This window comes from Notothenia rossii (assembly GCF_949606895.1).
Source record: "Notothenia rossii genome assembly, chromosome: 9".
NCBI lineage: Eukaryota > Metazoa > Chordata > Actinopteri > Perciformes > Nototheniidae > Notothenia > Notothenia rossii.
Window position 1 is genome coordinate 77,299,358 of NC_136907.1, and position 23,745 is coordinate 77,323,102.

Sequence of the window (23,745 nt, forward strand, 5' to 3'; positions counted from 1 at the left end):
GTCAGTATTGTTTATGAAGCAGGGTATAGAAAGTACATTATTGAAATGAAAATACTATTTATTTACTTTTAGAAACAGTGAGCAGCTGTAGCATGTGTATTGCAGGACATGTGCAAGCATCTTTGAGTTGTAGAAAAGCGCTAGACCTTAGGCTATAAATATAATGTATTATTATTATTATTATTATTAGGCCTATGTGTTGGAGATGTGTGGTTGGACTGTGTCTCTCAGGCAGGTTGCAGTGTAACATCAGAGGAGACTGGGCCAATTGTACATTCTCAAACTGCACTGCTTAGAACTAACTAAACAATGCAGAGATTATTTTTATATAATTGTATTTAATAATCGTAATAAGTTAAACAGTATGAAGTGATTTGTAAATAGGAATACAGATTTGACTTAATGTTTTCAGATGACATTGAAACCAGAGCTGAAAAAGAAAAAGCATCACGTTAGCAGATTTAGCAGAGAAACAGAAGAGTTGAAGAAGCTCCTGCTGATCACTGCTATGCTGGAGCTGAAGATGTGTCCTGTCTGGTGTGTTTGGCCTCTTATTGTGACAAACACCTCCAGCCTCATTGTGTCGCGACTACGTTTAAAAAACACAAGCTGGTGGAGCCCTCCAAGAAGCTGTAGTGCTGAGATATATTTGGGTATCATCAGCATAGCAGTGGAAGTTGAGTGCGTGATGACAGATGATCTGGCCGAGGGGGAGAATGTCAATGGTGAACAGGAGGGGGCCAAGCACAGAGCCTTGGGGGACACCATGATTGACTGGGGCTGGGGGGGAATTCGAGCCATTGATGGTAACAAACTGTTCCCTGTTGTGGAGGGAGGATGCGAACCAGGAGAGGGCGGTGCCAGTGACACCTAGTGACACCCAGACTCAACTTCCCTGATGGCTCTCACAGGATTTTTGATATCCTCGTGGATTCATCCTCTTATTATAGACACATGCATTTCCAAACATTTGGTCTACCTATGCTGTAAAATATATTATCTCTTCGATTTACACACAGCATCTATTGCACGTCCATCCGTCCAGGGAGAGGATCCCTCCTCTGTTGCTCTCTCTGAGGTTTCTCCCATTTTTCCCTTTAAACTGTGGGGTTTTCTCTGGAAGTGTTTCCTTGTACGATGTGAGGGTCTGAGGACAGAGGGTGTCGTATTGTCATACTGATATTCTGTACAAACTGTGAAGTCCACTAAGACAAATGTAACATTTGTGATATTGGGCTATATAAATAAACATTGATTGATTGATTGACCTAGGAGGTCAGATAGGCGGGTGAGTAGGATGGTCTAGGAGATGGTGTCAAACGCTGCAGAGAGGTCCAGGAGGATGAGGATGCTGAGGCGGCCAGAGTCAGCAGCAATGAGGAGATCGTTGATGAACTTGATGAGGGTGGTCTCCGTGCTGTGATGAAGTCTGAAGCCGGATTGGAGGGGCTCATAGAGCTCACAGTTGGACATGTGCAGATGGTGTTGGCCGGCGACTACTCTTTCCAGAGTCTAGACTCTGTAGATTTCCCTTCATTTGCATGTGTTTTCGCACATTGCTGTTAATATGTTAACAAACAGTCTGAGGATGTGTTCGCCATTTGCTCTTCCGAATTTGGCAGTTTCAACTATGTTGCCTTCAGCCGGGATTGTGTGTTTAGCATCTTCCATTTCTAACTCTGCTCCTTTTATGTGAAATCGCCCATAGCCATACAGAGAGTCTCCAGTTTAACTTAAGAAATGATAACCAGCATTGTAGTAGGGTTTAGGGTTCGTTAAGCAAGATAACACAACCATTTCCTGAGTATTTTAAACTTGCGAGGACATTAAGACTTCTTCTTCTGTCATAATAGCTGATTATACATACTGTGTTTTTGCATGGCTGGGGACACTCAGTCCCTTCAGAAGTCATCTTTTTCATCATTTATTCTTTCTTATGTCCTCTACCTGTCACGTGTGTGTGTGTGTGTGTGTGTGTGTGTGTGTGTGTGTGTGTGTGTGTGTGTGTGTGTGTGTGTGTGTGTGTGTGTGTGTGTGTGTGTGTGTGTGTGTGTGTGTGTGTGTGTGTGTGTGTGTGTGTGTGTGTGTGTGTGTGTGTGTGTGTGTGTGTGTGTGTGTGTGTGTGTGTGTGTGTTAAACATTCTTCTATAACAATAGGGTGGTGGGACAAGTGTTCATTCTGTCTGGCTTAGCCTATTATCCAGCCCGATCTCACCAGAATACGTACAAATGACACCACTTTGGAAAGTCGTGCAATAGATAAGCAGAAGTCCGTTTTTGCGTGCATATGATACGCCCACGTTACGTTTGTTAAGAACGTATCTTAAATGCGTTTATTTTCTACATATCTTTGCCATTTATTTAAGCCTAACCATAACCATCCATAACCCAATAAACTGCTGTGTCATTTGTTGCACCGCAAACATTAAAACTGTCTTTGGAACGGCGATCAAGCCTGAAGCCACAGAGCTCTTTGTTTTAATGTTTGAGGTGCAATATCAGCGTATCATATGCACGCAAAAACGGACTTCTGCTTATCTATTGCACGACTTTGCAAAGTCGTGTCATTTGTACGCATTCTGGTGAGATCAGGTTGTATTATCATACTAAAAGGAATACCTACACCCATACATGCAGGTAAACCATTTCAACAAGTCACACAATCCTGCCTATTATCATAACAAGAGGAATACCGACACCCACACATGCAGATGAACCAGATCAACAAGTCACACAATGCTGTCTGGCTAATGATAAAAGGCTAATTATCATACTAAAAGGGATACATCCAAGTGTCCCAAAACATTTCAGAAACTGTTTCTGCAAGAACCAGAGTTAAATGTATTTTTGTAAGTAATTAACTGATAAGATACAAGTAGAGTTTAACATATTGCTACAGATATAATTTCACATACTTTTATTAGAAATAATGTATTGATTTATTCAATTCTGGTCTTAATTCAAAACACATTTAGAATTTAGTTATAGTGAATTATCAAAGACATTATATTTCTATAAGTGTTTTATTTCTATATGTGAATATATAAGAAGGGAAATCTCCGTGACAGGTGCTCATATTATTTTGACTACCGCACTGACCCAGTGTTGTAATAGTACAACAAAGATATAAGTTCCTCAAAACCACATTTGATGAATGTATTCCACAATACATATGTACATGTTCTAGACATTGTAATAATTACAAAAAAAAACTTGCATTTTATTTACTTGAATCTCACAAACCCAGTCCAATAAAACAAAGAGATGTTGCTTTTTTGAAGATTCAGAAGTTGTGTGAGTGCATGCTCCAGAGGGCAGGACCTATAAACACATGTAATACCCAATAGCATTGTGAAGTTGAAAAAAAGGACCGTTAGACCGTGTAAATGGAGTCTTTAAAAAAAAAAAAACATTTACTGACTTTTTTAGGATAGCTTAAAATAATGTTGTAAAATTACAACAGTGGGCTTTACAGGGTTAACATCTTCTCATGAGTTGTTCTGTAGATGTTGGAGTTTCTTTAGGCGGCGCTCCTTCCCGTGTCTGTTTCGCCATGGAGGCTGTCACTGCTCAGGAGGATTTCTGTTAACCTCAACTGATATTTCTCCGCATGGAAATGTAAACTTTAGTCTAAATATTTGTTGAATATCGAAATTGATGTATTTGTATGTTGTTGTTTCTCTTGTAAAGCATGAGAGAGGGAAAGCACCAGAGCTTTTTTCATTGTATATATTTTATTCTAAAGGTCTTTTATTTGTGTCTAAGTCTCAATGTGTTGAATGCATAAAGGACATTTTGAAGCAGGAAACCAAACACATCAAAAGAAAAGCTAGCAGGATGAGTTTGTAATAAATGGGGTTTCTATTTTCAAGATGTGAGATGAGTGCCACCTTTACATGTCTATAAAAAATAAAATGTTGGGGTTTTTCTTGTTAAAAAAAAGAGCTAAGAGGACAAAATCTCAGTCTTATGTTTTTTTAATCTAAAAAATATTTCTAAATTATTTTTCTGAAACAATTTTCATTTTTAATTTATTTTTAGAATTACGAAAATAATAATGAATTCAGATTTTCTTTTCTTTTCAGAAAAACATATGAATATCTTTTAGTAAACCCTGCACATGTTTCGTCAGGTTGGTGAAGATTTCCCTTCATTTGCATGTGTTTTGCAAACACACCCTGCCTCTCACACAAAGCTTTGTTGAAAGCAATTCAACCTGTTCCCTTTGATTCCTGCTCCCAAACACACTGAGCTGCACCCTATCAAGGCATTTGAATATTCCCGCCCCTTCACAGGTTGGCAACATGTTAAAAGAGAAAGCTGTTTCCTCATTCTTTGCATTGACTGAGCAAAAGCAGGAGGAGAGGAGATTTGTTGTCCGTCAGACATTGTTTCTGTTCAGAGAAAGTGGATATTTGACCTTCTGTCTGCAGTCCGTAACTATCACTGAGAGGTGAGATGAGGCAGAAAGGAGTTCAGCTGGACCGGGAAACCTTCTCTTGTTCCATCTGTCTGGATCTACTGAAGGATCCGGTGGCTATTCCCTGTGGACACAGCTACTGCATGGACTGTATCAAACGCCGCTGGGATAGAGAGGATAAGAAGAAAGTCCACAGCTGCCCTCAGTGTAGAAGGAGCTTCAAACCGAGGCCTGTCCTGCTGAAGAACACCATGTTAGCAGATTTAGTGGAGGAGCTGAAGAAGACTGGACTCCAAGCTGCTCCTGCTGATCACTGCTATGCTGGAGCTGAAGATGTGGCCTGTGAGATCTGCACTGGGAGAAAGCTGAGAGCCTGTAAGTCCTGTCTGCAGTGTTTGGCCTCTTATTGTGAGAAACACCTCCAGCCTCATTTTGACGTAGCTCAATTAAAAAAACACAAGCTGGTGGAGCCCTCCAAGAAGCTCCAGGAGAACATCTGCTCTCGTCACGAAGAGGTGATGAAGCTGTTCTGCCGCACTGATCAGCAGAGTATCTGTTCTCTCTGCTCTGTGGACGAACACAAAGGACACGAAACGGTGTCAGCTGCAGCAGAGAGGACTGAGAGGCAGAGAGAGCTGGAGGGGAGTCGACTAAACATCCAGCAGAGAATCCAGGACGGAGAGAAGGAGGTGAAGCTGCTTCAGCAGGAGGTGAAGGCCTTCAATGGCTCTGCTGATAAAGCAGTGGAGGACAGTGAGAAGATGTTCACTGAGCTGATCCGTCTGATGCAGAGAAGAAGCTCTGATGTGAAGCAGCAGCTCAGATCCCAGCAGAAGAGAGAAGTGAGTCGAGCCAAAGAGTTTCAGAAGAAGCTGAAGCAGGAGATCTCTGAGCTGAAGAGAAGAGACGCTGAGCTGAAGCTGCTGTCTCACACAGAGGATCACACCCAGTTTCTGCTCAGCTACCCCTCCTCACTGCCAGCCCTCATTGAACCTACACACTCCTCCAGCATCTACATCCTTCCTCTGAGCTACTTTGAGGACGTGACGGCGGCCCTGTCAGCAGTCAGAGACAAACTACAGGACGTCCTGAGAGAGGAATGGACAAACGTCTCACCGACTGAAGTGGATGTTTTACTGCCAGCAGCAGAGCCCACCACCAGAGCTGGGTTCTTAAGATATTCACAGGAGATCACTCTGGATCCAAACACAGCATACACAGAGCTGTTATTATCTGAGGGGAGCAGAAAAGTAACATTCATGAAAGAACAGTCTTATTCTAGTCACCCAGACAGATTCACTGATTGGCCTCAGGTCCTGAGTAGAGAGAGTCTGACTGGACGTTGTTACTGGGAGGTGGAGCGGAGAGGGAGAGCAGTTTTTGTTTCAGTCTCATACAAGAATATCCGCAGAGCAGGGGATGGTACTGAATGTTTATTTGGATACAATGACAAATCCTGGGCGTTAGAGTTTAAACAAAACAGTTATTCATTTACTTACAACAATAGCAAAATTCCCGTCTCAGGTCCTCTGTCCTCCAGAGTAGGAGTGTACCTGGATCACACAGCAGGTATTCTGTCCTTCTACAGCGTCTCTGAAACCATGACTCTCCTCCACAGAGTCCAGACCACATTCACTCAGCCGCTACATGCTGGACTTTTGGTTTGTGACGCAGCTGAGTTGTGTAAACTGAAATAGCCTGAATTCATTTGAGGAACTCTTCTACTTCTTAAACTCTTTGTGTGTCCATCATTGCTGCTGAGAGCTGAGTGTTCATGTCTTCACTGCACAGAGATCAGCTGTCAATCAAACATTATGGGATGTGCTTTAACATCTTCTCATGAGTTGTTCTGTAGATGTTGGAGTTTCTTTAGGCGGCGCTCCTTCCTGTGTCTGTTTAGCCATGGAGGCTGTCACTGCTCAGGAGGATTTCTGTTAACCTCAACTGATATTTCTCCGCATGGAAATGTAAACTTTGCTCTAAATATTTGTTGAATATCGATATTGATTTATTTTTATTTTGTTGTTTCTCTTGTAAATCATGAGAGAGAGAAAGCAACAGAGCTTCTTTCATTGTAGATATTTTATTCTAAATGTATTCAATTTTTTACTAAGTCTCAATGTGTTGAATGCACAAAGGACATTTTGAAGAAGGAAATAACACACATTAAAAGAAAAGCCAGCAGGATGAGTTTGCAATAAATTGTGTTTCTATATTCAAGATGTGAGATGAGTGCCACATTTACTTGTCTCTAAAAAATAACATGTTGGGAATTTTCTTGTTAATAAAAGAGCTCTGAGGAAAAATGTCAGTGTTGTGTTTATTTTTCTGAAACAAGATATTCGCATTTTTTAAATTTATCTTTAGGAAAATAATATTAAATTCAGATTTTATTTTATTTTCAGAAAAACATGGGAAAATATTTTAGTAAACCCTGCACATGTTTCGTCAGGTTGGTGTAGATTTCTCTTCATTTGCATGTGTTTTGGCACATTGCTGTTAATATGTTTCATTGTTATTGAAGCTGCAGCACGTTACTCCTGATGTAAGTGTTTGGTCCGTTGTGGCGCGATTGCACCTGCCGGCCACCGTAGTTTGTACATCTGAAACTTAATCATCGAGTTTAAAGTAATACAATGTAAAATCAGGGGCGGCGCCAGGGGGTTGCTGGCAGTTGCTATAGACAAGTTTACGCGCCAAAACACGGGTAGCGCCATAACCCTACACAAATGCACTTCATTTCCGCCGGAAGTCTTTTGCACAGCGTCTGTCGGTGTAAACCGATGTAAACAGTCAGACGGGCACTGGTGTAAACACAGCGATTTCGATGCTAACAGTGATGCTAGCTTGGGAACACGATTCTACTTCTTTGACTGGAGATGGCGTTACTCTCCCCCACCCGAATTCAGTGCAAAACTGGGAGGATAACATGACGACGTGGCCCAGCATAAAACCAAAATAAACTGCCTTATTTAGGTCATGCCCACAGGAGCCAACAGTTGTCTGTTGTTTACATAATGCACAATTTACATGATCTCTTTATGCTGTGCAATATATCATATGTGCCTGTACTGTTTGAGTGAAAATAAAGTTTGATGTAATTTAATTTCATTATTGCACTGTTATTGCATTATTGCATTTCATATGTTCCTTAGAGTGCTACAATTTCTTTTAACACAGTTCATCATTCATATTAAGCTCATACTGTACATAAATAACACTGAATTAATTAATTGTTTAGAGGAAACTAAAGAAATGGCTTCAACAAGATCACATGTTTAATCCTAACAGGTATTACAAATTAAAATATAAAAGCAGCCCACACAATTACATCACTATGAAAATATTCATATATAATATTAAAAAATACAATGCATGCAGTATTTGTTGTGTTTATCTGTATTTAATGAACAACATGGCTGGGTGCTGGGTGCTGGTTTGTGGTCGTAGCACTCTCTATCTAACCACTCGTTCAGGTGCTTTCTCGAGTGATTGCAACCAACTACCGCACACGTAGTTCCCGAACCACTTTTCTTCATGTTGTAATTGTTATATCCTCTTTGTCTCTGCGATATCAGTGCTTTGTCGGCACAACGGAGCTAGCTAGCAAAACAAACCCAGTCCGCCAAAACGGAAGTGCATTGCATCGAAGGGAGGAGTTCAGGATGTAGAGCGGAAACGGCTCAATAACTTGTGTATAGCAACTCCAGGAATTGGCCTAGCAACGGCTTAGCAACCCCATTGTTTTGTAATGAAAAAAATGTATATATATATATTTACACATTCTCGAGAGATCTTTCTGGGGTCTTTGTAAGTTAAAGCGCGAATTCTCAGTATGTGAAGTGAACACACAGATCGAAAATGAAAAATGTCTAACAAGCCAGCGAAAACGACCGCGATCTCAAACGGAACCGGTCCAGCCGGACAACCCTACTATCCACAAGGATCCCGATGTTACTATTACTAATGATAACCGGGAGGATTGGGACCACGAAGAACAGGTGCCCCCGGCCCCGCCAACTGACCCACTACCCCCGCAGCAGCAGGAACAGCTAGCTGCTACGGCGAGCTGCAGTGGAACCAGCTGAGCTAGCGCTGCTCCCCGACCCCTCCACACCGTAATTGACATCAGCCAGTCAGCCTCTGATGGACCAAGACGTCCCATGCTTAGAAAATACCCGACCAAGAAGTACGGACTGCAAATGCGGTCATTCAATCGCCGATGGTACGAGCAATACACTTGGCTCGAGTACTCAGTGACTATAGACGGTGTATTTTGTTTTGCCTGCAGGCATTTTGCTCACGAAGGACGCCGCGGTTCCATAAAGAAACCGCCTTTACCCATGACGGATTTAGCACCTGGGTTAAAGATACGCATTCATTCCTTACACATGATGTGAGCAGTGGACATAAATGTGCCATGGATGCATGGTCTGAATTTAAAGTAAGGAAAGAGAGTGGCTCAAAAATCAGCAACGCACTCAGCGAGCGAGGGACATTCAAAAACTGTATGTGAAAACAGGGAATATATGCGGGCAGTTGTGGAAGCATTGCGTGACACTGCGTGTCAAACCATTGCACTACGGGGGCATAGGCAGTGCTTGAATTGGGCCGGTACTCACCGGTACAGTATAAATTGAGTCATGACAACTGGCGACATTCTATTATTTTCGTCATAGGAATCCGGGGCGTGTACATTGAGGACCCATTGTTGACTTACCAGGAAAGAAACATCGTTTGTCGTTTACGTTCATCTTTTGCTATATCTGCCTTCCTAAGATCACTTTGCTGCACATTCAGTACTCGTATGTGAGGTTGTGGGTGAGAGGCCGATATCGTGACGCTTACAGGGAGGTATCGAACATTACAAAGTAGGTTACTGTGTGGATGCCTGTTCAAAACATTGCAAACTTCAATAAATCATTTAAATTATATATTTGTGTCCGACTTTCATTTGTTCATCGTTCTTAATGTGATGTATAGTAGCTTTGATAGCTGTCCATATCTTCAGACAGCCTAAAAGTAAAACACAAGTCGTTTATTCACAGCCCGAACGCTCATCGAGATGACTGGATCAGTCATGACAACTTGTGATCAGCTCCGATTAAATTGTGATATCAATTCTGTAGCTAACCTCCAGGGAGCACGTTTATTTTATGAAATACCTGTATCCCTCTCATCACAACAAGACTCTACACTGTGCAGGAAAAACAATTACATACATGAAAATAACCTTGATGCATGGGAATTAAACACACAAACTAACAGATAAATCATCAGAAGAAGGCAGAGAGGAAGTAAATAACAACAGGAACACGGAAGGCAGACAGAATTGCTTAGACACGGGTGTCACATGACATTTAAATGTTCTGGAAAGTTCCTTATACAGCTTTAGCCTTTTTTATCTCATGAAGTCCCAAAGTGACACACACTGAACAGTCTGGGGTCATGGTCCTTGTCATTTGCTTTTGTCTTCCCATAACAACATGTCCAAGATGTCTATGTGTCAGGCTAAAACATGTGACAGAACTAGCTAGATTTGGAAAGGTTTTTTGTTGCTAAAGTTAATATTCAAGCCATTTAAGAATAAAAATGCTTACATGACATGTCATTTGTTAAACATTAAGCTGTCTTCGGCTCTTTTCTGCTGTAAAAAATGTAAATGTCCCCTCTGTGGGACGAATAAAGGTATTCTGATTCTGATTACATTTAACCTGTTGTGGAAACATTTCTTGATGAAATTGATATGAAACAAATGCCATAAATATTGCTGTGACACATGGTGTCACATCGGGACTTTAACCCTAAACATTCACAGTAAACCCGGAGTGACATATATGCACAATTTTAGAAATATGATTATGGTCTGGTCAGTTAATTTAGCTGATTCAATTATATTTAGTTATCATATGCTTTATTCTTCAATTCATAGTATTTTCAAACAAATGCAAACCAAAACATCATCCTTGTTAATTAAGTTATAAATAAGAGTTACTTTACCATTAAAGCCCAGATATTTGACACTAGGGAGGTTACTTGTCAGAAATGTGTCTATTTAGTCTAAATGACGTTCCCCTTAATTTCCCCAAAAGCAGAAATGGGTCCGGGTTCTTATGGGTTAAACGTATAGGCTTAAAGGCATAATAGAACTACCGTATTATATGTATTCAACTTGTGCCCCGCTGGACTTACTTTTCTGTGGTTTACCGTTACTGTGACATATCAGTATAGCCACGGAAGATAGTTTGTGTGTTTAATTCCCATGCATCAAGGTTATTTTCATGTATGTAATTGTTTTTCCTGCACAGTGTAGAGTCTTGTTGTGATGAGAGGGATACAGGTATTTCATAAAATAAACGTGCTCCCTGGAGGTTAGCTACAGAATTGATATCACAATTTAATCAGAGCTGATCACAAGTTGTCATGACTGATCCAGTCATCTCGATGAGCGTTCGGGCTGTGAATAAACAACTTGTGTTTTACTTTTAGGCTGTCTGAAGGTATGGACAGCTATCAAAGCTACTATACATCACATTAAGAACGATGAACAAATGAAAGTCGGACACAAATATATAATTTAAATGATTTATTGAAGTTTGCAATGTTTTGAACAGGCATCCACACAGTCACCTACTTTGTAATGTTCGATACCTCCCTGTAAGCATCACGATATCGGCCTCTCACCCACAACCTCACATACGAGTACTGAATGTGCAGCAAAGTGATCTTAGGAAGGCAGATATAGCAAAAGATGAACGTAAACGACAAACTATGTCTCTTTCCTTGTAAGTCAACAATGGGTCCTCAATGTACACGCCCCGGATTCCTATGACGAAAATAATAGAATGTCGCCAGTTGTCATGACTCAACTTATACTGCAACACCGGCACTTCTGATTTTTACCCATGTGGTACCGGCACTTCTTACTGAGTACCGGCAAGGTGGCGGTACTCAGTAAAATGCCGGTACTCAGCCGCCGGCAATATACGTATATATTGTAAACGCAACGCAGCCTAAATGTGGGTCTGACTCTGCCTCACAGAGGGTGACTGGCTGTCTACATGACGTGGCCTGCCGACATTGCCACTTTCATACAGATCATACTAATGCCCTCGATTGGTCTCTGTGTGTCATTCAAGCTCGGGAGGGTGTGTGTTGGTGTATGTGTGGCACGAGCGAGCGAGAAAGCGCGCGCACCGGTTACGTGTATTGTTGTTAGCATCTGGTGCTAGCTAGCTGCGCTAACGGATATAAGGAGCTGTTTCAACAACAAGGTGGAGGGAGAGTCCTTTGCTGTCAGACTGAGAGGCTGAAAACTACAGCTCTGGTGAGGTAAATTACTCTCTGAGTCTTTAGATAGTTAACTTAGTTTAAGTTATCTCAGTGGGTCTCAAACGGTTCGGTCACCATATATGTAAACACATATTTCCATTTGAGGGGCTAGTGATTAGTAAAATATGCATGAATAATACAAACAAAATGTTAACTAGGTGAAAAAAGGTAAGATAAACTTGTTGAGAGCTAAAACTAGTCTTTGCTGTTGCCTCAAAGAGGAGCAGGGGGGAGAGGAGTGAGACAGGAGAGGCCGATTCAGGAGCCCAGACACACTCACAACTATAAATGAACCAAAAACAAATAAATAAACAAGTTTCAATGTTTTTTCATATTGGATATTGTATGTTATTGGTTATGGCCATGTACTTATGATTTTATGATTATTTAAATGTATACATTTTTGTTTCATATGGGTGTAGTCTCTTTATTTCCCCCTCAAAATGCACCAGATTGATGCATTTAACTCCAACATTCAAAAACAAATCTTACCGGGGGAGCATGCCCCCGGACCCCCCTATAGGATTTGAGTCCCGGCTCCACTGTTCCCAAATAGATTTGCAAATTGTTTTAAATAGTAACCCATCTCCATATGTTTCTTTTTGGGTAGTAGATTCAAACTAGAGGGCTATCACTTTGTGCAGCAACGCTATTGACAAATAAATCCAGCAAAATGACACAAAAAACTGGTAGTGGCCTCCGGGACGAGGAGTCATTTAACCAGCCAGTAGGAGTCAAGCTTTACTTTCTTTTATATCCATAAAGAACAAGTAAATCTGTTTACAGTTGTGTCATTATGGATGTTGAGAGGTATCCATATATCTCTTCATTTTGCTCTCAAATTGAACCAGATTGATGCATCTAACTTCAATATTTAAAAAAAAAATGTTCCCGGGGGAGCATGCCTCCGGACCCCCCTAGACTAGAGGGTGTCAGGTCCACTCCCCACTTATAAAAATAGCACTTTACCACTGCACCCCCTCTAATCTCAGATGCACCCTGAGTCATTTTGTTTAAGTACAGTGAGCCTTTCTAAAATATACAGTAAAGAGACAAACCCACCAGCATTATAGGATATACTATGACTTTGTGCCAAATACTTGTTGCTGATTTAGAGTACTGGCACCTTTTTTATTCCAATTCAAGCACTGGGCATAGGGAGAGTGAAGCAGCCAACAGGGGGAACTCATCGAACTTTTAGACCTGATTGGCAAGTTTGACAAAACTGTGGAGAAAAAAAAAATCTGACAATCCAAGAAATGCAAAGTACACACACCACGACATACAAGATGAGCTAATTGAGCTGATATCAAATATGGTCAGGGATCAAATCAGTGGGGAAGTACAGGAAGCTGGAGTGTTTGCACTGATGGTGAATGAGAGCAAAGACGTGAGTAAAAAGGAGCAGGTGTCTGTGGCAGTGCGGTATATACATGACGATGGCATAAAGGAGGAGCTCCTTCACTTCACCCCAGCTGATGGACTAGTCACTAGACGCAGATTCACTTTTGACAACGATTAAACAGACGCTCAGTAAATGCAACATTGATCACAACATGTGTATTGGCCAATGCTACGACGGTGCCGGTGTCATGTCGGGGTGTAATAACGGTTTGCAGGAGAGATTTCGGAAGGAGGTGCCACAGGCCCTTTATGTACATTGCCATGCCCACCGGCTAAATTTAGTTTTAGTTGACTGTGTCAAGAATGTAAGATCAGCAGGGGATTTTTTTTGAAGTTGTGCAGATGCTGTATAATTTCTTTTCTGGCTCTGTTGTGCACAACATTTTCCATACAAAACAAAAGGAACTTGAACCAAAAGAAAAGCCAGTTGAACTAAAAAAGCTGTCGGACACTAGATGGGCTTGTCAGTATTCAGCACTGTGGGCCATTCAGAAAACCCTGCCAGCTATCTGTGCCACACTCGATGAGGTCATCACGCAGTCAAACGCTCGCAGGAAGACAGAAGCCAGAGCAGTGAAGGCACTGATAGACGGTCAGTTTGCTGTGCAACTCGCTCTATTTGAGGATATGTTTCGAGCCACCAAATTCTTGTCCGACCATTTACAGTCCCCAGATCTGCAACTGGCCTCTGCTACGGATCTTGTTGAGTCGGTAATTACATCCCTCTCCGAAAAGATAAATGAAAAATCATGGGAGGAAATTTTGGACAAAGCACACGCCCTCTCCACCAAGACTGGCATCCTCGTCAAGTTGAGACAAGAGTGACGTCAGACTCAGCCTGCATGCCACCTACAGGAGTTTGTAGTTGATGCTCCAACAGGAAAACTTCCACCTCTCACCTCCTCTGATGACATCCGCAAGCACTGCTACTACCCTGTCATTGATAGACTTGTCAATGAAATGAAAAGGCGGTTTTCGTCTGAATCTTGTGGCTTGCTGCAGGGCACGTCTGCCTTAAATCCAACTCACAAGTCATTCCTTGAGCTGGAGCACCTATCACCCATGGCCCAGTATTATGGGGTAAAAACGGACAACCTGTATGCAGAACTGCACCAAGTTCGACGGCTCCTTGACCGAAAAAAGCAGCAGCAGCAGGGACAAACTGTGAAAACCACGCACAAATTTCTCTCCCTTCTCCGGCAATACCAGGACGCATTTATTGATTTGCACAGACTTTTGTGTATATCGGTCACACTGCCTGTCACGTCTGCAAACTGCGAACGCAGCTTTTCTTGTTTACGGCGTGTGAAAAACGACATGAGGAGCAACAGCGGGGACTTGAGGAATAGCAATTTGGCTTTGCTGTCCATCAATGCAGAACGAGCAAGAGCCCTGGCTGTGCAGGAGGTAATAGACGTGTTTGCTTTGAACCACAACAACAGACGCATTGTCCTGCTGTAACAGATGTGACCCCTTGTGTGTGTGTGTGTGTGTGTGTGTGTGTGTGTGTGTGTGTGTGTGTGTGTGTGTGTGTGTGTGTGTGTGTGTGTGTGTGTGTGTGTGTGTGTGTGTGTGTGTGTGTGTGTGTGTGTGTGTGTGTGTGTGTGTGTGAGATCAGATGTGCACAGTTTATTACATTGTAAAGTTAAGTTATATAGGCAATGTTGTTTGTGGGAGTTACACCTTCCAGGTGTGTGTGTGCGTTTTCCGGTGTGTGCAGGCAGTGAGTACGAGACGCTAGGAGTTGTGTTCGAGTGTGGGGAAAAGTGTTATACTATTGATTGGTTCTGTAAATAAAGAGAACGTTTTCGACATTGAAGGCTAGAGTGATCTGTGATCTTGAAAAGCGGTGAACGCTACAATATCAACAGGCTCGTGCTTGGCCCACTGGTATTGTTTGTTTATTTATTTTGAAAATTAACGAGCAACGCCGTGCTTTCATATAGCAACTGCTAAGCTACTGCAGCAAAAACATCCTGGCGCCGCCCATGTGTAAAATACATTTCTTCTTGTTCTTCAGAGAGTGATAAAAACTGCTTCAACACTTTTTAGACCGTAAAACCGGGATGACATTGAAACGAGAGATGAAAAAGCATCACATTAGCAGATTTAGCAGAGAAACAGAAGAGTTGAAGAAGTTCCTGCTGATCACTGCTATGCTGGAGCTGAAGATGTGTCCTGTGTGGTGTGTTTGGCCTCTTATTGTGAAAAACACCTCCAGCCTCATTGTGACGCAGCTACATTTAAAAAACACAAGCTGGTGGAGCCCTCCAAGAAGCTGTAGTGCTGAGATAGATTTGGGTATCATCAGCATAGCAGTGGAAGTTGAGTCCGTGATGGCAGATGATCTGGCCAAGCGGTACCATGTAAATGGTGAACAGGAGGGGACCAAGCATAAAGCCTTGGGGGACACCATGATTGACTGGGGCTGGAGGGGAATTCGAGTTATATCTGAAGCAATTTATGTTTCTGACAATGTGTAGTCAATTCCACCCTTCAATGTAGCACAAATGTGAACTCTCATTACAGGAACAATACCAGAAACAGACGTAGGAAAGATCCTCAGCTCGCTGATTGGATGTTTTAGCCTCAATGCACGTTGGGATATGGTGTTTATCCGATGTGAAACAAACACAAACAGCTGATCAGTAATTATTATTTAGTTGTTGCAACAAACAATAATGGGAAGTACATCACCAATCACGGAAATGCCCCCGACAGTAGCAGTAATCACACAACATAATTATATAGCCACGGCAATGAACACACACACATTTTCCCTTTGACGCACACAAATGTTATCATGCAGCCTACCACACAAATGTCACATGTTTTTCTCTCTGAAAGCTATACTTGTATATGTTTAAACATCAACATCTCATGACATCCTTAGGATTAGTTAACTAACAAATGTTAACTGTTTTTATAACCTAAGGCCTTCTCTGAACTTCCTCTAACCTCGGTGTCAGCTCACTTAAAATGAATACATCTATTGATAATTCAGAACGACCATTGTCTCTAACGTGTGTGACCCAACTCAGTAACACACATCATATGGAATACCATGTGATCTCTAATGAATATCATAAATATGCTCTATTAAACATTCTGCTGTAACAATAGGGTGGTGGGACAAGTGTTCATTCTGTCTGGCTTAGCCTATTATCATACTAAAAGGAATGCATGCAGCACGCCCTTCCAGGTGTCCCGATGCAACAAGTATCTGAATCCTATTTACATTGAACACTTGAGTCACACGATACTACCTGGCTTAGCCTATTATCATAATAAAAGGAATACCTACACCCATACATGCAGATAAACCAGATCAACAAGTCACACAATGCTGTCTGGCTAATGCTAACAGGCTAATTATCATACTAAAAGGGATACATCCAAGTGTCCCAAAACATTTCAGAAACTGTTTCTGCATGAACCAGAGTTAAATGTATTTTTGGAAGTAATTAACTGATAAGATACAAGTAGAGTTTAACATATTGCTACAGATATAATTTCACATACTTTTATTAGAAATAATGTATTAATTTATTCAATTCTGGTCTTAATTCAAAATCTTAACAGAGGACACATGTAGAACTTAGTTATAGTGAATTATCAAAGATATTATATTTATATTAGAGTTTTATTTCTATATGTGAATAAAACAAAGAGATGTTGCTCATTTGAAGATTCTGAAGTTGTGTGAGTGTATGCTCCGGAGGGCAGGACCTATAAACACATGTAATACCCAATAGCATTGTGAGGCTGACCAAAGGACCGTTTGACCGTGTAAATGGAGTCTTTAAAAAAACAAAAACATTTACTGACTTTTTTAGGATAGCTTAAAAATAATATTGTAAAATTACAACAGTGGGCTTTACAGGGTTAACATCTTCTCATGAGTTGTTCTGTAGATGTTGGAGTTTCTTCAGGCGGCGCTCCTTCCTGTGTCTGTTTAGCCATGGAGGCTGTCACTGCTCAGGAGGATTTCTGTTAACCTCAACTAATATTTCTCTGCATGGAAATGTAAACTTTGATCTAAATATTTGTTGAATATCGATATTGATTTATTTTTATTTTGTTGTTTCTCTTGTAAATCATGAGAGAGAGAAAGCAACAGAGCTTCTTTCATTGTAGATATTTTTATTCTAAATGTATTCAATTTTTTACTAAGTCTCAATGTGTTGAAAGCATAAAGGACATTTTGAAGAAGGAAATAACACACATTAAAAGAAAAGCCAGCAGGATGAGTTTTCAATAAATTGTGTTTTTATTTTCAAGATGTGAGATGAGTGCCACATTTACTTGTCTCTAAAAAATAACATGTTGGGATTTTTCTTGTTAATAAAAGAGCTCTGAGGAAAAATGTCAGTGTTGTGTTTATTTTTTCTGAAACAAGATATTCGCATTTTTTTAATTTATTTTTAGGAAAATAATATTAAATTCAGATTTTATTTTATTTTCCGAAAAACATGGGAAAATATTTTAGTAAACCCTGCACATGTTTCGTCAGGTTGGTGTAGATTTCTCTTCTTTTGCATGTGTTTTGGCACATTGCTGTTAATATGTTTCATTGTTATTGAAGCTGCAGTACGTTCTGATGTAAGTGTTTGGTCCGTTGTGGCGCGATTGCACCTGCCGGCCACCGTAGTTTGTACATCTCAAACTTAATCATCGAGTTTAAAGTAATAAAATGTCAAATACATTTCTTCTTGTTCTTCAGAGAGTAATAAAAACTGCTTCAACACTTTTTAGACCGTAAAACCGGGATGACTTTGAAACGAGAGCTGAAAAAGCATCACGTTAGCAGATTTAGCAGAGAAACAGAAGAGTTGAAGAAGCTCCTGCTGATCACTGCTATGCTGGAGCTGAAGATGTGTCCTGTCTGGTGTGTTTGGCCTCTTATTGTGACAAACACCTCCAGTCTCATTGTGACACAGCTACATTTAAAAAACACAAGCTGGTGGAGCCCTCCAAGAAGCTGTAGTGCTGAGATAGATTTGGGTATCATCAGCATAGCAGTGGAAGTTGAGTCCGTGATGGCAGATGATCTGGCCAAGGGGTACCATGTAAATGGTGAACAGGAGGGGGCCAAGCATAAAGCCTTGGGGGACACCATGATTGACTGGGGCTGGAGGGGAATTCGAGTTATATCTGAAGCAATTTATGTTTCTGATAATGTGTAGTCAATTCCGCCCTTCAATGTAGCACAAATGTGAACTCTCATTACAGTAACAATACCGGAAACAGACGTAGGAAAGATCCTCAGCTCGCTGATTGGATGTTTTAGCCTCAATGGACGTTGGGATATGGTGTTTATGCGATGTGAAACAAACACAAATGGCTGATCAGTAATTATTATTTAGTTGTTGCAACAAACAATAATGGGAAGTGCATCACCAATCGCGGAAATGCCCCCGACAGTAGCAGTAATCACACAACATAATTATATAGCCACTGCAATGAACACACACACATTTTCCCTAAGCATGTTTGACGCACACACATGTTATCATGCAGCCTACCACACACATGTCACATGTTTTTCTCTCTGAAAGCTATACTTGTATATGTTTAAACATCAACATCTCATGACATCCTTAGGATTAGTTAACTAACAAAGGTTAACTGTTTTTATAACCTAAGGCCTTCTCTGAACTTCCTCTAACCTCGGTGTCAGCTCACTTAAAATGAATACATCTATTGATAATTCAGAACGACCATTGTCTCTCTAACGTGTGTGACCCAACTCAGTAACACACATCATATGGAATACCATGTGATCTCTAATGAATATCATAAATATGCTCTATTAAACATTCTGCTATAACAATAGGGTGGTGGGACAAGTGTTCATTCTGTCTGGCTTAGCCTATTATCATACTAAAAGGAATGCATGCAGCACGCCCTTCCAGGTGTCCCGATGCAACAAGTATCTGAATCCTATTTACATTGTACACTTGAGTCACACGATACTACCTGGCTTAGCCTTATCATAACAAAAGGAATACCTACACCCATACATGCAGATAAACCAGATCAACAAGTCACACAATGCTGTCTGGCTAATGCTAACAGGCTAATTATCATACTAAAAGGGATACATCCAAGTGTCCCAAAACATTTCAGAAACTGTTTCTGCAAGAACCAGAGTTAAATGTATTTTTGTAAGTAATGAACTGATAAGATACAAGTAGAGTTTAACATATTGCTAAAGATATAATTTCACATACTTTAATTAGAAATAATGTATTAATTTATTCAATTCTGTTGTTCATTCAAAATCTTAACAGACGACACATATAGAACTTAGTTATAGTGAATTATCAAATATATTATATTTATATTAGAGTTTTATTTCTATATGTGAATAAAACAAAGAGATGTTGCTTGTTTGAAGATTCTGAAGTTGTGTGAGTGTATGCTCCAGAGGGCAGGACCTATAAACACATGTAATACCCAATAGCATTGTGAGGCTGACCAAAGGACCGTTAGACCGTGTAAATGGAGTCTTTAAAAAAACTAAAACATTTACTGACTTTTTTAGAATAGCTTAAAATAATGTTGTAAAATTACAACAGTGGGCTTTACAGGGTTAACATCTTCTCATGAGTTGTTCTGTAGATGTTGGAGTTTCTTCAGGCGGCGCTCCTTCCCGTGTCTGTTTCGCCATGGAGGCTGTCACTGCTCAGGAGGATTTCTGTTAACCTCAACTGATATTTATCTGCATGGAAATGTAAACTTTGCTCTAAATATTTATTGAATATCGATATTGATGTATTTGTATGTTGTTGTTTCTCTTGTAAAGCATGAGAGAGGGAAAGCACCAGAGCTTCTTTCATCGTATATATTTTATTCTAAAGGTCTTTTATTTGTGTCTAAGTCTCAATGTGTTGAATGCATAAAGGACATTTTGAAGAAGGAAACCAAACACATCAAAAGAAAAGATAGCAGGTTGAGTTTGTAATAAATGGGGTTTCTATTTTCAAGATGTGAGATGAGTGCCACCTTTACATGTCTGTAAAAAATAAAATGTTGGGGTTTTTCTTGTTAAAAAAAGAACTAAGAGGACAAAATCTCAGTCTTATGTTTTCTTAATCTAAAAAATATCTCTAAATTATTTTTTCTGAAACAAGATATTTTCATTTTAAATGTATTTTTAGGATTAAGAAAATAATAATGAATTCAGATTTTCTATTATTTTCAGAAAAAAATGTGAATATCTTTTAGTAAACCCTGCACATGTTTCGTCAGGTTGGTGAAGATTTCCCTTCATTTGCATGTGTTTTGCAAACACACCCTGCCTCTCACACAAAGCTTTGTTGAAAGCAGTTAAATCTGTTCCCCTTGATTCCTGCTCCCAAACACACTGAGCTGCACCCTATCAAGGCATTTGAATATTCCCGCCCCTTCACAGGTTGGCAACATGTTAAAAGAGAAAGCTGTTTCCTCATTCTTTGCATTGACTGAGCAAAAGCAGGAGGAGAGGAGATTTGTTGTCCGTCAGAGATTGTTTCTGTTCAGAGAAAGTGGATATTTGACCTTCTGTCTGCAGTCCGTAACTATCACTGAGAGGTGAGATGAGGCAGAAAGGAGTTCAGCTGGACCGGGAAACCTTCTCTTGTTCCATCTGTCTGGATCTACTGAAGGATCCGGTGGCTATTCCCTGTGGACACAGCTACTGCATGGACTGTATCAAACGCCACTGGGATAGAGAGGATAAGAAGAAAGTCTACAGCTGCCCTCAGTGTAGAAGGAGCTTCAAACCGAGGCCTGTCCTGCTGAAGAACACCATGTTAGCAGATTTAGTGGAGAAGCTGAAGAAGCCTGGACTTGAAGAAGATCCTGCTGATCACTGCTATGCTGGAGCTGAAGATGTGGCCTGTGATTTCTGCACTGGGAGGAAACTGAGAGCCTGTAAGTCCTGCCTCATCTGTCTTTTATCTTATTGTGAGAAACACCTCCAGTCTCATTTTGACGTAGCTCAATTAAAGAAACACAAGCTGGTGGAGCCCTCCAAGAAGCTCCAGGAGAACATCTGCTCTCGCCACGAAGAGGTGATGAAGCTGTTCTGCCGCACTGATCAGCAGAGTATCTGTTCTCTCTGCTCTGTGGACGAACACAAAGGACACGACACGGTGTCAGCTGCAGCAGAGAGGACTGAGAGGCAGAGAGAGCTGGAGGGGAGTCGACTAAACATCCAGCAGAGAATCCAGGACGGAGAGAAGGAGGTGAAGCTGCTTCAGCAGGAGGTGAAGGCCTTCAATGGCTCTGCTGATAAAGCAGTGGAGGACAGTGAGAAGATGTTCACTGAGCTGATCCGTCTGATGGAGAAAAGAAGCTCTGATGTGAAGCAGCAGCTCAGATCCCAGCAGAAGAGAGAAATGAGTCGAGCCAAAGAGTTTCAGAAGAAGCTGAAGCAGGAGATCTCTGAGCTGAAGAGAAGAGACGCTGAGCTGAAGCTGCTCTCTCACACAGAGGATCACAACCAGTTTCTGCTCAGCTACCCCTCCTCACTGCCAGCCCTCAGTGAAGCTACACACTCCTCCAGCATCTACATCCTTCCTCTGAGCTACTTTGAGGACGTGACGGCGGCCCTGTCAGCAGTCAGAGACAAACTACAGGACGTCCTGAGAGAGGAATGGACAAACGTCTCATTGACTGAAGTGGATGTTTTAATGCCAGCAGCAGAGCCCACCACCAGAGCTGGGTTCTTAACATATTCACAGGAGATCACTCTGGATCCAAACACAGCACACACAGAGCTGTTATTATCTGAAGGGAGCAGAAAAGTAACATTCATGAAAGAACAGTCTTATTCTAGTCACCCAGACAGATTCACTGATTGGCCTCAGGTCCTGAGTAGAGAGAGTCTGACTGGACGTTGTTACTGGGAGGTGGAGCGGAGAGGGAGAGCAGTTTTTGTTTCAGTCTCATACAAGAATATCCGCAGAGCAGGGGATGGTACTGAATGTTTATTTGGATACAATGACAAATCCTGGGCGTTAGAGTTTAAACAAAACAGTTATTCATTTACTTACAACAATAGCAAAATTCCCGTCTCAGGTCCTCTGTCCTCCAGAGTAGGAGTGTACCTGGATCACAGAGCAGGTATTCTGTCCTTCTACAGCGTCTCTGAAACCATGACTCTCCTCCACAGAGTCCAGACCACATTCACTCAGCCGCTACATGCTGGACTTTTGGTTTGTGACGCAGCTGAGTTGTGTAAACTGAAATAGCCTGAATTCATTTGAGGAACTCTTCTACTTCTTAAACTCTTTGTGTGTCCATCATTGTTGCTGAGAGCTGAGTGTTCATGTCTTCACTGCACAGAGATCAGCTGTCAATCAAACATTATGGGATGTGCTTTAACATCTTCTCATGAGTTGTTCTGTAGATGTTGGAGTTTCTTTAGGCGGCTCTCCTTCCTGTGTCTGTTTAGCCATGGAGGCTGTCACTGCTCAGGAGGATTTCTGTTAACCTCAACTGATATTTCTCCGCATGGAAATGTAAACTTTGCTCTAAATATTTGTTGAATATCGATATTGATTTATTTTTAATTTGTTGTTTCTCTGCATGAGAGAGGGAAAGCAACAGAGCTTCTTTCATTGTAGATATTTTATTCTAAATGTATTCAATTTTTTACTAAGTCTCAACGTGTTGAATGCATAAAGGACATTTTGAAGAAGGAAATAACACACATTAAAAGAAAAGCCAGCAGGATGAGTTTGCAATAAATTGTGTTTCTATATTCAAGATGTGAGATGAGTGCCACATTTACTTGTCTCTAAAAAATAACATGTTGGGATTTTTCTTGTTAATAAAAGAGCTTTGAGGAAAAATGTCAGTTTTGTGTTTATTTTTCTGAAACAAGATATTCGCATTTTTTAAATTTATCTTTAGGAAAATAATATTAAATTCAGATTTTATTTTATTTTCCGAAAAACATGGGAAAATATTTTAGTAAACCCTGCACATGTTTCGTCAGGTTGGTGTAGATTTCTCTTCATTTGCATGTGTTTTGGCACATTGCTGTTAAAATGTTTCATTGTTATTGAAGCTGCAGCACGTTACTCCTGATGTAAGTGTTTGGTCCGTTGTGGCGCGATTGCACCTGTCGGCCACCGTAGTTTGTACATCTGAAACCTAATCATCGAGTTTAAAGTAATACAATGTAAAATCAGGGGCGGCGCCAGGGGGTTGCTGGCAGTTGCTATAGCAACTCCAGGAATTGGCCTAGCAACGGCTTAGCAACCCCATTGTTTTGTAATGAAAAAAATGTATCTATATATATTTACACATTCTCGCGAGATCTTTCTGGGGTCTTTGTAAGTTAAAGCGCGAATTCTCAGTATGTGAAGTGAACACACAGATCGAAAATGGAAAAATGTCTAACAAGCCAGCGAAAACGACCGCGATCTCAAACGGAACCGGTCCAGCCGGACAACCCTACTATCCACAAGGATCCCGATGTTACTATTACCAATGATAACCGGGAGGATTGGGACCACGAAGAACAGGAGCCCCCGGCCCCGCCAACTGACCCACTGCCCCCGCAGCAGCAGGAACAGCTATCTGCTACGGCGAGC

General features: G+C 41.1%; 2 protein-coding genes across 2 annotated transcripts; both read left to right on the top strand.

Moving 5' to 3' along the window:
* Window positions 1-4,458: 4,458 nt before the first annotated feature.
* LOC307020741 (tripartite motif-containing protein 16-like) lies at window positions 4,459-6,137 on the top strand (the record flags this gene model as incomplete). Its single annotated transcript, XM_079652266.1, has 1 exon — window positions 4,459-6,137. One exon carries the CDS (start codon window positions 4,459-4,461, stop codon window positions 6,115-6,117), a length of 1,659 nt encoding a protein of 552 aa, XP_079508392.1. The 3' UTR covers window positions 6,118-6,137.
* A 14,599-nt stretch (window positions 6,138-20,736) lies between these two features.
* On the top strand, window positions 20,737-22,442 carry LOC307019640 (tripartite motif-containing protein 16-like; the record flags this gene model as incomplete). Its single annotated transcript, XM_079650640.1, has 1 exon — window positions 20,737-22,442. The coding sequence occupies one exon, from the start codon at window positions 20,737-20,739 to the stop codon at window positions 22,393-22,395; it is 1,659 nt and encodes a 552-aa protein (XP_079506766.1). The 3' UTR covers window positions 22,396-22,442.
* Between the last annotated feature and the right edge of the window lie 1,303 nt (window positions 22,443-23,745).